The sequence below is a fragment of the Pelodiscus sinensis genome, chromosome 2 (assembly GCF_049634645.1).
Source record: "Pelodiscus sinensis isolate JC-2024 chromosome 2, ASM4963464v1, whole genome shotgun sequence".
Lineage (NCBI taxonomy): Eukaryota > Metazoa > Chordata > Testudines > Trionychidae > Pelodiscus > Pelodiscus sinensis.
The window spans coordinates 479,998-492,858 of record NC_134712.1 but is presented as its reverse complement, the minus strand read 5'-3'; the positions used below and the strand labels follow the sequence as shown (position 1 = coordinate 492,858).

General features: G+C 43.9%; 1 protein-coding gene across 13 annotated transcripts in view; it reads left to right on the top strand.

Moving 5' to 3' along the window:
• IQANK1 (IQ motif and ankyrin repeat containing 1) overlaps window positions 1-12,861 on the top strand; it is a 172,959-nt gene that overhangs the window by 64,785 nt on the left and 95,313 nt on the right. For all 13 annotated transcript variants that reach the window (XM_075919896.1, XM_075919900.1, XM_075919904.1 and 10 more), the window contains 2 exons: window positions 7,542-7,706; window positions 8,238-8,429. In XM_075919896.1, the coding sequence (XP_075776011.1) occupies window positions 7,542-7,706; window positions 8,238-8,429 (357 nt within the window). The remainder of the gene's footprint in view (window positions 1-7,541; window positions 7,707-8,237; window positions 8,430-12,861) is intronic.

The window sequence follows — 12,861 nt, the reverse complement described above, 5'->3', positions numbered from 1 at the left end:
AGTGAAAAATAAAATCGTCAGACACATAGAAGCAGATAATTTGTTGGACAAAAGTCAGCGTGGTTTCTGTAAAGGCAAATCATGTCTTACTAATCTATTAGAGTTCTTTGAAGGTGTTAACAAACAAGCGGACAAGGGAAGTCCAGTAGATATTGTGTACTTAGATTTCCAGAAAGCCTTTGACAAGGTCCCTCACCAAAGGCTCTTGTGTAAATTAGATTGTCATGGGATAAGAAGGAAGATCCTTTCATGAATTGAGAACTGGTTAAAAGACAGGAAACAAAGGGTAGGAATAAATGGTAAATTTTCAGAATGGGGAGGGGTAACTAGTGGTGTTCCCCAAGGATCAGTCCTTCAACTTATTCATAAACGATCTAGAGAAAGAGATAAACAGTGAGGTGGCAAAGTTTCCGGACGATACTAAACTGTTCAAGATAGTTAAGACCAAAGCAGACTGTGAAGAACTTCAAAAAGATCTCCCCAAACTGAGTGATTGGGCAACAAAATGGCAAATGAAATTTAATGTGGATAAGTGTAAAGTAATGCACATTGGAAAAAATAACCCCAACTATAATACAATATGATGGGGGCTAATTTAGCTACAACTAATCAGGAAAGAGATCTTGGAGTTATCATGGATAGTTCTCTGAAAACGTCCATGCAGTGTGCAGTGGCAGTCAAAAAAGCAAATAGGATGCTAGGAATTATTAAAAAAAGGATAGAAAATAAGACCAAGAATATCTTACTGCCCCTATATAAAACTATGGTACGCCCACATCTTGAATAGTGCGTACAGATGTGGTCTCCTCACCTGAAAAAAGATATTTTGGCATTAGAAAAGGTTCAGAAAAGGGCAACTAAAATTATTAGGGGTTTGGAACGGATTCCATATGAGGAGAGGATAAAGAGACTGGGACTTTTCAGTTTAGAAAAGAGGAGACTGAGGGGAAGATATGATACAGGTATATAAAATAGGATAACGAGTCTTGTAGATAAGGGAGAAACAGTGGATGTGGTATACCTAGACTTCAGTAAGGCGTTTGATACGGGCTCGCATGATATTCTTATGAAAAACTAGGCAAATACAACTTAGATGGGGCTACTGTAAGGTGGGTTCATAACTGGCTGGACAACCGTACTCAGAGAGTAGTTATTAATGGTTCACAATGCTGCTGGAAAGGTATAACAAGTGGGGTTCCGCAGGGATCTGTTTTGGGACCGGTTCTGTTTAATATCTTCACCAACAATTTAGATATTGGCATAGAAAGTTCGCTTATTAAGTTTGCAGATGATTCCAAGCTGAAAGGGGTTGCGACTAATCTGATGGATAGGGTCATAAATTAAAATGATCTGGACAAATTGGAGAAATGGTCTGAGGTAAATAGGATGAAGTTTAATAAAGACAAATGCAAAGTGCTCCACTTAGGAAGGAACAATCAGTTTCGCACATACAGAATGAGAAGCGACTATCTAGGAAGGAGAACGGCAGAAAGGAATCTAGGGGTTATAGTGGACCACAAGCTGAATATGAGTGTGATGCTGTTGCAAAGAAAGAAAACATGATTCTGGGATGCATTAACAGGTATGTTGTGTGCAAGACACAAGAAGTCATTCTTCCGCTCTAGTCTGTGCTGGTTAGGCTCAGTTGCAGTATTGTGTCCAGTTCTGGGCACCGCATTTCAAGAAGAATGTGGAGAAATTGGAGAGGGTCCAGAGAAGAGCAACAAGAATGATTAAAGGTCTAGAGAACATGACCTTTGAAGGAAGGCTGAAAGAATTGGGTTTGTTTAGTTTAGAAAAGAGAAGATTGAGGGGGGGACATGATAGCAGTTTTCAGGTATCTAAAAGGGTGTCATAAGGAGGAGGGAGAAAACTTGTTCATCTTGGCCTCTGAGGATAGAACAAGAAGCAATGGGCTTAATGTGCAGCAAGGGAGGTTTAGGTTGGACATTAGGAAAAAATTCCTAACTGTCAGGGTAGTCAAACACTGGAATAAATTGCCCAGGGAGGTTGTGGAATCTCCATCTCTGGAGATATTTAAGAGTAGGTTAGATAAATGTCTATCAGGGATGGTCTAGACAGTATTTGGTCCTGCCATAAGGGCAGGAAACTGGACTCAATGACCTCTTGAGGTCCCTTCCAGTCCTAGTATTCTATGATTCTATGAAAATCATGAGTGGTGTGGATCCGGTGAATGAAAACAAAGTTATTTACTTGTTCCCATAATATAAGAACTAGAGGACACCAAATGAAATTAATGGGTAGCAGGTTTAAAACTGATAAAATAAAGTTCTTCTTCACACAGCGCACAGTCAACCTGTGGAACTCCTTGCCAGAGGGGGCTGTGAAGGCTAGCTCTATAACAGAGTTTAATGTTGGGAATAAGTTCTGGACACTCTGGATGCAGTGAAAACAAGTCAGAGGATTTATTACACACAGCACTGGTAGAGTGCCAACCAGGGGTTAAGCTGGCTAGCATCGGTTAAGCAAAACATTACAATACATTATATAGGAGGCTACCGACTGGAGGGGAAGTAATTTGATATGTTCTAGCAGCAAGATGAAATGAGCACGTAAGCCAATAGCCTAAGAGAGATTACATAGCATCTCCTCCCATTGCCAATTAAACATCTTATCATTAATACAGGCCTAACACGCTAAACAAGCCAACATAAACAAAGAGACAATTTAATGACAACTTTGTCTGTTGGAGTTATTATGTGTCTACAGAGAGATGGTCTGCCTCGCACTGGCGCGGTCCTTAGATTATAGGCCCATTATCTAGGATTGAAGGAAAACAGTAAGAACAGATCATACCCACTAAATTAACAAGATTATTTTGATACCAGCTGGTGTCTTATCTGGATGAGGCCCCTTGGAATGTGGTTACCAGGGAGACTATGCCTTCTTCTCAGAGTCATGCTGATCTTCCTGTCCTGTGTTGTTCAAATCACAGGCTTGTCTCAGATTTTAGGACTGAATAGGGGTTCTTAGCGAAATACCATGGACTGCCTCAGTTTACCTTACATTTTAAAAAGAGCTAGATAAATTCATGGAGGTTAGATCCATAAAAGGCTATTAGCTAGGAGGTAAGGAATGCTGTCCTTGGCCTCTGTTTGTCAAAGGCTGGAGATGGATGTCAGGAGACAAATCACTTGATCATTGACTTAGGTCCACCCCTCTGGGGCACCTTGCACTGGCCACTGTCGGCAGTCAGACTACTGGGCTAGATAGACCTTTGGTCTGACCCAGTATGGCTATCCTTATGCTCTTATTTGCAGCTGAGCCCATCTGAAGTGACAACCAGAACATCCATTTCTGTGTGGAGTGCACCAGCTTTAGTGAGGAAGCCCTTGGCACCAAAGAAATATTCTGGGACTAAGGCTGCTTGGCACCTGCAGGACTTCTCCAGGACTGAAGAGCTCCTTAAGCATTGGGGATAGCACCCATGCTGAAAACAGTTGAGTGCGAGAGCTCAAATGGAGTGTGATCCATGCTGAGCCACTTCAGCTCCATGCCATCTAGTGTGATACCATTGACTCCAGCCCTGCTTGAGGGGTCCATTGAATTCACTGTCTCTGGACTCCCCTGCAAGGATTACCGCAGAAAGACTTTAGAGCTTTCCGCCACACCAGAAGCTTGCGAGGCAGCTAGGCACCTCACAGTCCTTATGGCACTGCTGTCTTCCACCGTGTGTGAGGGCACTGGATGCCAAACCACTTGTGCCATCTAGAGGTGAGCCATCCATGTCGTGGCACTGGTTGTCTTCTCCCTGGCACTGGTCCTCGATGCCATCCAGCACTGCACCATCCTGGTCTCTGAGAGACTCTTCGCCATGGGAGGCAGAGTCTTCTGTCTTGAGGAGAAGTCAGTACCATTTGCAAAATCAGCATTCAAGGTCTAAAGCGGGCAGTCTGTCCCTCCATGCCTTGGCTGGTGCCATGGCAAGTCCCTGCACAATGGCACCTTTGGACCCTCGTGGGCATTTCAGCAGGCCCAGGGTTTGTTTTCAATGGGGTTGCTATCAGTTGCATCAGAAGGAAGAGCTCTTCTGCTGTCTCTTTCCACCCACAAGCGTTCCCATGGTACTGAGACTGACACTGAATCAGGGCTATGAGATTGACACCAAGTCTGAAGAACCAGCACCATTCAATCTTTGAACCACAAGGGCAAGAATAATACTCTGTACTGGTCTGAGCATCTTCCTCTTCATCTTCTGATGAAGTAGTGGTGGGGACTTCTGTAGCACCCATCCACAATGATAGCAGGGCTCACAGCTGCTCCTAAGAGTGGCCCAAAATGTGGGACTCCAAGTAGAGGAGATGTCAGAGTCCTCAGATCCCATAGTGGACATCTTGACCCATCATGGCCATCTTCAGCATCCCAATCTTGAGTCTCTCCACCTCATGGCATGGAAACTGCATGGCTAAAACCCTTGGAGTTGGCATGCTCAGACCCATTAGAGAGGTCCTCCTTGGCAGCAGAAAACCATCTATTAGGGTAGAGGTGGGCAATAAAACAGCAGTGGTTCACCAGGGTTAGTCCCTGGTGGGTCGCTGTTGCAATATTTACCTGCGCCTCTGCGGGTATGGACAATTGCAGCTCCTGTTGACCAAAGATCACTGTTCCCAGCCAATGGGACTTGCGAGAAGTGGTGTCTCAGTCCATGCCACTTCCTGTAGCTTCCATTGGCTGGGAACGAAGCAGCATGGACTAGGACACCACTTCTCAAAGGTCCCATTGGCCAGGAACAGTGATCTGCGGATATGGGATTTGCAATTGCCCATAGCTGAGGAGGCAGGTAAATATAGCATCAGTGGCCCACCAGATGACCCCTGAGGAACCAGATCCTGCCTGTGAATACAGAGGCAAAGAAAGCATTGAGTACTTCAGCTTTCCCCACATCATCTGTCACTAGGTTACCTCCTTCATCCAGTAGAGGCCGCACACACTCTCTGATCACCTCCTTCTTGTTAACATGCCTGTAGAAACCTTTCTTGTTATCCTTCACATGCTTAGCCAGTCGCAATTCCATTTGCGCTTTCGCCTTCCTGATAACCCCGCAGCATTCTCGAGGTATACATTTAAACCTCTCCCTGGTCATTTGTCCAACTTTTTGTAAGCTTCCTTTTTGTGCTTAAGTTCACGAAGGATTTCTTCTATAAGCAAATCTGGTCTCCTACCATGTTTACCTCTCTTGCTACGCATTGGGATGGTTTCTTTCTGTGCCTTCAGTAAGGCTTCTTTAAAATACTGCCAGCTGTCCTGGATTCCTTTCCCCTTCATGTTAGCATCCCAGGTGATTCTGCCCATCAGAATACAATAACAAGATTAACGGGGTCTTCATTGGAGCCCATGTCAACTTGTTCACTGGTCTGCCTATGTTGGAACATAAGTTTTCTGATGGCTGTCACTTCAGCCAGGTAGCTTTCTGAACTAAAGGCCTTCACCTCTGAGCTCCCATCCATGATCTTCTATAAGGACAATATTTGACAATGGCCTCAAACAGCATTCCTTCTGAAGGTAGTCTCACAGTTCCACACAAACTAATACATTTCTACTCATAGTAGCACGCCAACAGCCAAGAGCATAAACTCCATTCCCTGGACGTAAGACTGGTGTTGGTCTTTTATACTGAAAGGACAAAATTGTTTCAGAACACAGCTCTGCTTTTTGTAGCAATAGCAGACAGAATAAAGGTGACATCACAGTGGATCACATTGTGTATTTGTGCATTTTATGACTTGTCAAAGATAATCTGTTTCTGCATTGACAACAGATTCCATTAAGGCTCAGGCATCTTCAGCAGCTTTTCTGGCACAGGTCCCATTCCAGGATATCTGTGGAGCCACAACATGGTTGTCTATGCATATCTTTGCTTCACACTATGATATTGTACAGCAAGCCAGAAACGATGCCAAATTTGGCAGAGTAGTATTTCAATTTGTGAATCCATGATGCAAACTGCAAGATTCTGACCTCTGAGCCCTTCTCATAGGGCCTGCTTGGGAGTCATCTATTTGAAATCACCCATCCACCTTTCTGTTGGTGTCAGCCAGCAAGAAGAAACTGAAGAGGTTGAGGATTGGCAGGACCCTATATGTGGCACAATGAAGATGCGACTCCAGGGGACGGCAAAGCTGATCCTACGGATAGCACTGGGAAAAAAAACTTCTGGTGATTGTGTATGTAATACAAACACACCTACTTGGAATCGACATGAGGACCACATCTTGAAGAACTGCCTTTTCAGTCTGCCTGCTTTATTCAGTCTGCCTGCAGACTCTGATAAACTTCGTGGAATTCATTTAAGTTGGGGGTACATTATGACACTTGTCATCACAACCATAAGACTAGACATTTCATTTTAAAAATGAAAGTTGAGACCCTGCAGTACAAGATAGCAGTTTTCCTAGGAAAGCTTCAGTTCTCTCAACTGGCAAAGCCTAATCCCTTAGGCTTTAAGCTGCTGCAGAAATAATAATCACACTCAGAAAAGTGAGACTTAGGGCCTGTCTCCTGGAATTGGGTATGTATGAAGAAGTAGTATTTCTTAGAATGGACAGAAGGGATCATTATAATTATCTGATTCTAGACTGATCTCCTGCACAACACAAGTGATAGAATTGCACTCCATTATTTGTACACTGAGCCCAGTAACTGGTGCACTTCCCACAATACACAGTCAACCTGTGGAACTCATTGCTAGGGGCCTTTGTAAAGCCAAAACAACAACAGGATTCGAAAAGGAGGATAGGTACATCAATGGCTGTTAGTCAAAATGGTCAGGGATTCAATCCCATGCTCTGGCTATCTATAGACTCTGCTTGCCAGAAGATGGGAATGGATCATTCAGTGACTGCCTGTTCTGTTCATTTTCTCAAAAGCATCTTGCACCATCCATTGTCAGAAGACATGATATTGGCTAGATGGGCCATTGGGCTATCCCAACAGGGCTATCCTTATGTTCTTATGTAACTTGTGGTTGAACTAGAGCATCTTTTAGAAAGATACCCAATCTAAATTCAGAGATTTCAAGTGATAGAAAATCCACCATATCCATGGGTAACCCGTTCCAATATTCAATTATCCTGTTAAAATTGTTTCTTTATTTTCCTTTTAAATGTGTCTAGTTTCAGCTTTTAGAGATTGAATTTTATGTTTCTATCCACTTTATTAAAGATCTCTCTATTATCAGATTTTTTTCTAACTTTTTCATGCTGTGCTATGAAAACTGTAATGGTCTCTGTGTTACTTTCTGCATCCCTGTCATATCATTCGGTTGTCTTACTGTACACTTAAACTGTAAGTTCTTAGAGGCAGGCACCGTCTCTTTGTTATATTATGTTAATGTACAAAGCATAGTAAAGTATGGCACTGACTGGGGCCTCTAGGTGCTGCTGCATTATAAATAATAACAATGGAGAAACCATCTTCAGCCCCCCTTGCTTTCCATGTGGGTGCTTGGAACCTATGTCTTCTGGTACACATGGCTGAGAGTTGCTTTGAGTTTTGAGTTGCAATGACTGTTTTTATTGCAGGCCTTCATTGCAATGGTGAAGAGGGAGCAGGAAGAAGCTGAACGGGAGAGACAGAAAGAGGAAGAAGAAAGGAAGAAGCAGCGAGAAATACAACAAAGGAAGAAACGGATGCTGGAGGCAGCATTCGATGGGGATGTGGAAGAGATGAAAGCTGTGCTAAAGGAAGTTAGTACATGATAAGGGGGAGAGGTTTTATAGGAATTGGAATACACATCAGAAAGAAAAAGACCTCAGATCCTTTTCTATGAGCTCTGATCATTTTCAGATTAGTTGATTTGGATCATAGTCCACTGTAGAAATTGTTCCTTCTGAAACATGCTTTATGCAAGAGGCCCCAAGACTCCTGGTTCCTCTCCTCAGAGACTTGCTTATTAGGTAACAAAAGACGAAAATGTAAATGAAGTAGGAAGCTAGTAAGGTGCGTACTATGCATCGTGGTTGCCTCATGCTGTGTTTGTCTCTTCCTGCCTCTTTTTCTGTATATTGCCTTCTTTGATTGCAAACTGTGCAGTTCGGGGAAGCTGCTTTATGTCTGGAAAATACCTGAAGCCTCACAACAATATAAATAAACTGTATCCAAAAATCTTTCTTCACTAATCTTTCAGCTAACACACAATTCCCACGGATAGCCAGAGCAGAAGGCATTCTTTTCCCATTCTCCGTTTTAATCCTCTCCTTCTGTCTGTCTCTATCCAGGTATCAGATTTGGATACTAAGAATGGTGTGGGCAGTGATGAAAAAGGGAAGGCCATACGTCTCTTTAATCACATCAGAATGGTGGAGTGCACGGATGCCAATGGGAATACTCCCCTCTCGGAGGCAGCAGGAGGCGGCCATCCGAATGCTATCAAGTTGCTGATAGAAAATGGAGCCAACCCCAACTGCAAGGTATGAAGTGGTGGTGGTGGTAGAAGGAAATAGGCCACAACTGAAATGGAAACTGTGAGATTCAGAAAAACAAGATTCACAGCAACCTGAATAAACAATGAATAGTCTAACAGCACCTGAAGGAAGTGGGTTGTACCCACGAAAGCTCATGATACCATCTACATGTTTTGTTAGTCTTTAAGGTGCCGCTAGACTATTCATTGTTTACGTTTTTCCTCTTACAGACTAACTTGGCTACCCCTCTGAAGCTTTTGAATAAACAATGTTATGAAAGATAATTTGGCCATACTGGAGCTCAGCTAATGTGGTATGTGTCTAATTGTGTTTCAGTACTCCACTCAGACTTGCTCTAATGGGGATAAGAGGGCAAGGTTTAATCCTTAGCAGGTAATTAAAGCTTAAGTAATTGCAGGTCCAGAATTGATAACCATGTGGTAGTGATCTCCAAAGTAGTAAATAGTTAGGACTGGAGGAGCTGTGTTAAGTTCTTCTCTAGCAGAATCCCCAGGACAACAATTGAAGGGGATTCTTCATATGATTGTTAATGAATTGTAGTCTTTGTGCACATTGTACCATGCGTATGAAGATGGATTCTTTTGACCAGAAGTGTCCATCAGTACCTTTGTAACCCTAATAGAAGTGAGACAGAATCTAACATTAATGTTGAAGTGGTTAGGACTTGACTATGTACTGAGATAATGCATGGCAGGTCTGTACACTGTAGATTCACACCTTGGCTTCCCACATGTTAACTTGCCATTTATACAAGCCCTTAGCATTATTAATTAGTTACTTTGAGTCTGTAAGCCTCTTAGTCATGTTAGGCTCAACAGTCAAAGAACAGCCAATAGCCTAACAAAAGTTCCTCTGCCACTTCAGTGCTTAAAGATATACTATTGGTACCCACTAAACCTGTGGGTTGCCTTTCCTTCAGCATCAGTCTCGATACTAATTGCTTCAGTAACTTGCTGATTGGTACTCAGTGCATAGGTACAGTCCCTGTCAGTACATAGAGCACATTTGGTACCAAAGGTTTTAGGTGTAACCTAGGTACGGGAGTGACCATTGCTAGACAGTTTGTAGATGAGGCTAAAGCATCAGTCACAAGACCTCTGTATCAGTAGTACCAACTCCATCACATCCCTCGGTAACCTGTTCCAATACTCAATTATCCCATTAAAATTGAATGGGATACAATTTTCTTTGTCTCACTTTTACATCTTTTCTCATCATCACTTATTAAAGGTTATTATGACATCTTATGAACTCTGACACTTTGAGTGCACAAGATGAGGGCCCGCAAGAGACTTTAAAATATTGTACTATAGGCTTGTGTTAAAACTCCCACCATCACCGATTCCCTGGCCTTGGATTGGTATCTCTGCCACCACTTAAATGCAAAACCCCTTTGAAAACCTAGAAAGGCACACTTGGGAATTCCTTCCAGTGAGGTATCCTCAGGCTCTTTAATCCTCCTTCTGGAGAGAGCTTGAAAACTTAGCTATTGCAATCAGCTGAAAAGGGAAAATTAATTTTTCTTAGTAATTAGACTGCCGTCTTAGACATGTGCACAAAGAACCTACCACCTTCTAGGACACAGGAATCAGATAATGTTTTTAAAAGAGTGATTTTTATTAAAAAACACATTTGGTGAAACATTGGTTGGTTGCTAGTGTTACAGAGTAACTGAAAAAAGGATTTAAAAATACAGAGAATTATTTCCCTGGGATTCATCTTTGAAAGTTGCAGTGTTGGGATAGTTACATGTGCTTAGCACAGAGAAATCCAACAAACCCCAAAATAAAGAAAATAATCTTATCTCATTTGACTAAACATTCCCTGTTCTACTCACATATTTGTAGTTTCAAGAATTAGTTCTTCCCTGGACATGGATGTTGCTGTATTCTCCATCCTTGGCTCCTCACTAATCCTTCCAGGGGCTCTGCTCTGGCCATACAACAGGAGCAGGAAGGATCACTGCTTCCAATTCAAAAGCCTTTACTCTGTTTCCATTGGCTGTCCTGGACTCACACCTATTCACTTCCTGGGGACTCTTTAGGAGTCACTGTTTATGGTTTTAACACTTACTGGCATGGTAATTAGGGACAGATCTGAAGAGTTAACTACGGAGAAAAAAATTTAGCTAAGCAAAGGACTGGAATGCCCAGAAAATTGTATTAGTCCCCCCCATTCCCACTCCATTCACTACAAATCGATACTCAATTTTTACATTTGACCTCATAGTTAGGGCCCAGTTATCACATCAGATGGTATGCAATTCTAGATCTAAGTTCATCTGTCACTTTGGTCAAAATGGTCATGTTAGCTTTCATAATCTCTCTTCTAAAACCTCAAGATTACTTCAGGGCACAGCCTCTAGGAAGCAGATGCATATATACATCCAGCCCACAGGAAGTACCTTTGTTTCCTAATAGGAAATTTACATTATCAGGCCAGTGTGTTATTGTGTGGATATTTGATTTCACCGAGCGCATTTACCATGTGCCTGGTGGTCAAGGATTTGCATTTATCCATGTCTTCATGACTGGCTGATTTGAAATGCCTCCAAGGCGATCTATTACACTGCCACATTACCACCGTACATACTACTCGAGATCTCCATGTCACCATTCCCGTCGCTCACAATCCCCGGGATCCCCTCTTCGCTCGTGTTACTATCGTCATAGGAGCGCTACTTCTTACTCTCCACAATATTCACACCATGACTCTCATTACTATAGGTGCACCTCGCCCCATCGTGATCGTTCACGTTCCTTCACAAGGCCTTCACCCCCCTCATTTCCAGAACGGCAGCAGTTATGCTCACCACGACCAATAACCCAGGACTCTATCCCGCTGGCTCAACACCCACCAACGCCTACTGGTGATGCGTCAACAACTTCTGCCCCGCACAGCGATGTCACTCAGTCACCTGTCGCAGAGCAATGACCCACAGCTTCTCCAACAGATATCTCTTCCTCCTCCCCAGACGACGCAGTATTTAATGATGAACCCTCTCTCGTGGATGATTACAAACAATTCCACAAACTTTTTAAACGGGTAGCTTATTCACAAAATCTACGTACCTCTTAGGCGCCACAGAAGCAGCATGCCCTCTTCCGAAACCTCCAACAGTCCAACAAGTCGAAGCTGGCTTTCCCTTTCAATGCCGCGATCCTTGAAATAGCTAATGACATCTGGCAGACCCCAGCATCCGTGCCCCCTACCAACAAACGTACAGACAGGAAATACTTTATCGACGCCAAGGACATGGAATTTCTTTTTACACACCCCGCTCCTAATTCCATCGTTGTCGACGCAGCTCAGCAAAAGGCGAAGTCCGCACAATCAAGAAACTCTGCCGCGGACAAGGAAGCTAAGCGTCTGGACTTGCTCGGGAGGAAGGTATATTCGTCGGCAACAGCCACACTGAGGATGGCCAACTACTCCACTCAACTTGCTAACCACGACTTCAATAATTACTCGAAGTTGGTGACTTTAAAGCAACATCTGCCGGACTCCAAACGGGACATACTGAAATCCATTGTGCAGGAGGGTTATACAGCAGCCCATAATGCACTCCAGATATCTCTGGATATTGCCGACTCGGCTTCCCGCACTACGGCGACATCGGTGGTCATGCGACGTGCCTCTTGGCTCCACCTTGCTTCTCTACCAAAAGATCTACAGCCCAAGGTGGAGGACCTCCCATTTGATCGGACCTCCTTGTTTGCCCAGAACACGGATCAAGTGTTCCATTCCGGAAAAGACTCCCGAACTACGTTAAGAACCCTCAGGATGTACACTCCACCTTTCAGGCGCAGGAGAGCATGGCCCTATAACAGACAGAGGCCGCCGCCTTATTATTATTCCACCCAACGCTTCAGGCCCTACGACCAACATAAACAAAGGCAGCGCCCCCAACGTCGCCGCCAGCAGCCTAATAAGCAGCATAATCAACAACAGCCACTGCAGCAAGTTTGACGCCCTTGTCGAGGGTCTGCGCACCATCCCCCTATTGGAGCCTTCGTCACAAGTAACCAAACTTTTCCACCGCCACCTGAGCCCTGATTGCCACCGCTGGTTCGCCATCACCACAGACTGTTGGGTCAGGGAGATCGTAACCTTTGGACTCACCATTCCCTTCTCCACTCTACCTCCCTCCAACCCCCCATCCCCGTCCCTTTTCAGGGACCCCTCTCACGATCTTCTGTTGTGTCAGGAGGTCATGCGACTACTTACCATTGGTGCGGTAGAAGAAGTTCCTTCCCAGTTCCGAGGCAGAGGCTTCTATTCCCGGTACTTCCTCACCGAGAAGAAGTCTGGCGGATGGAGACCGATCCTGGATCTTCGTGTCCTCAACCGCCACCTGCGAAAACAGAAATTCAAAATGGTTACTTTGGGCTCCATCATCCCAGCACTACACAAAGGG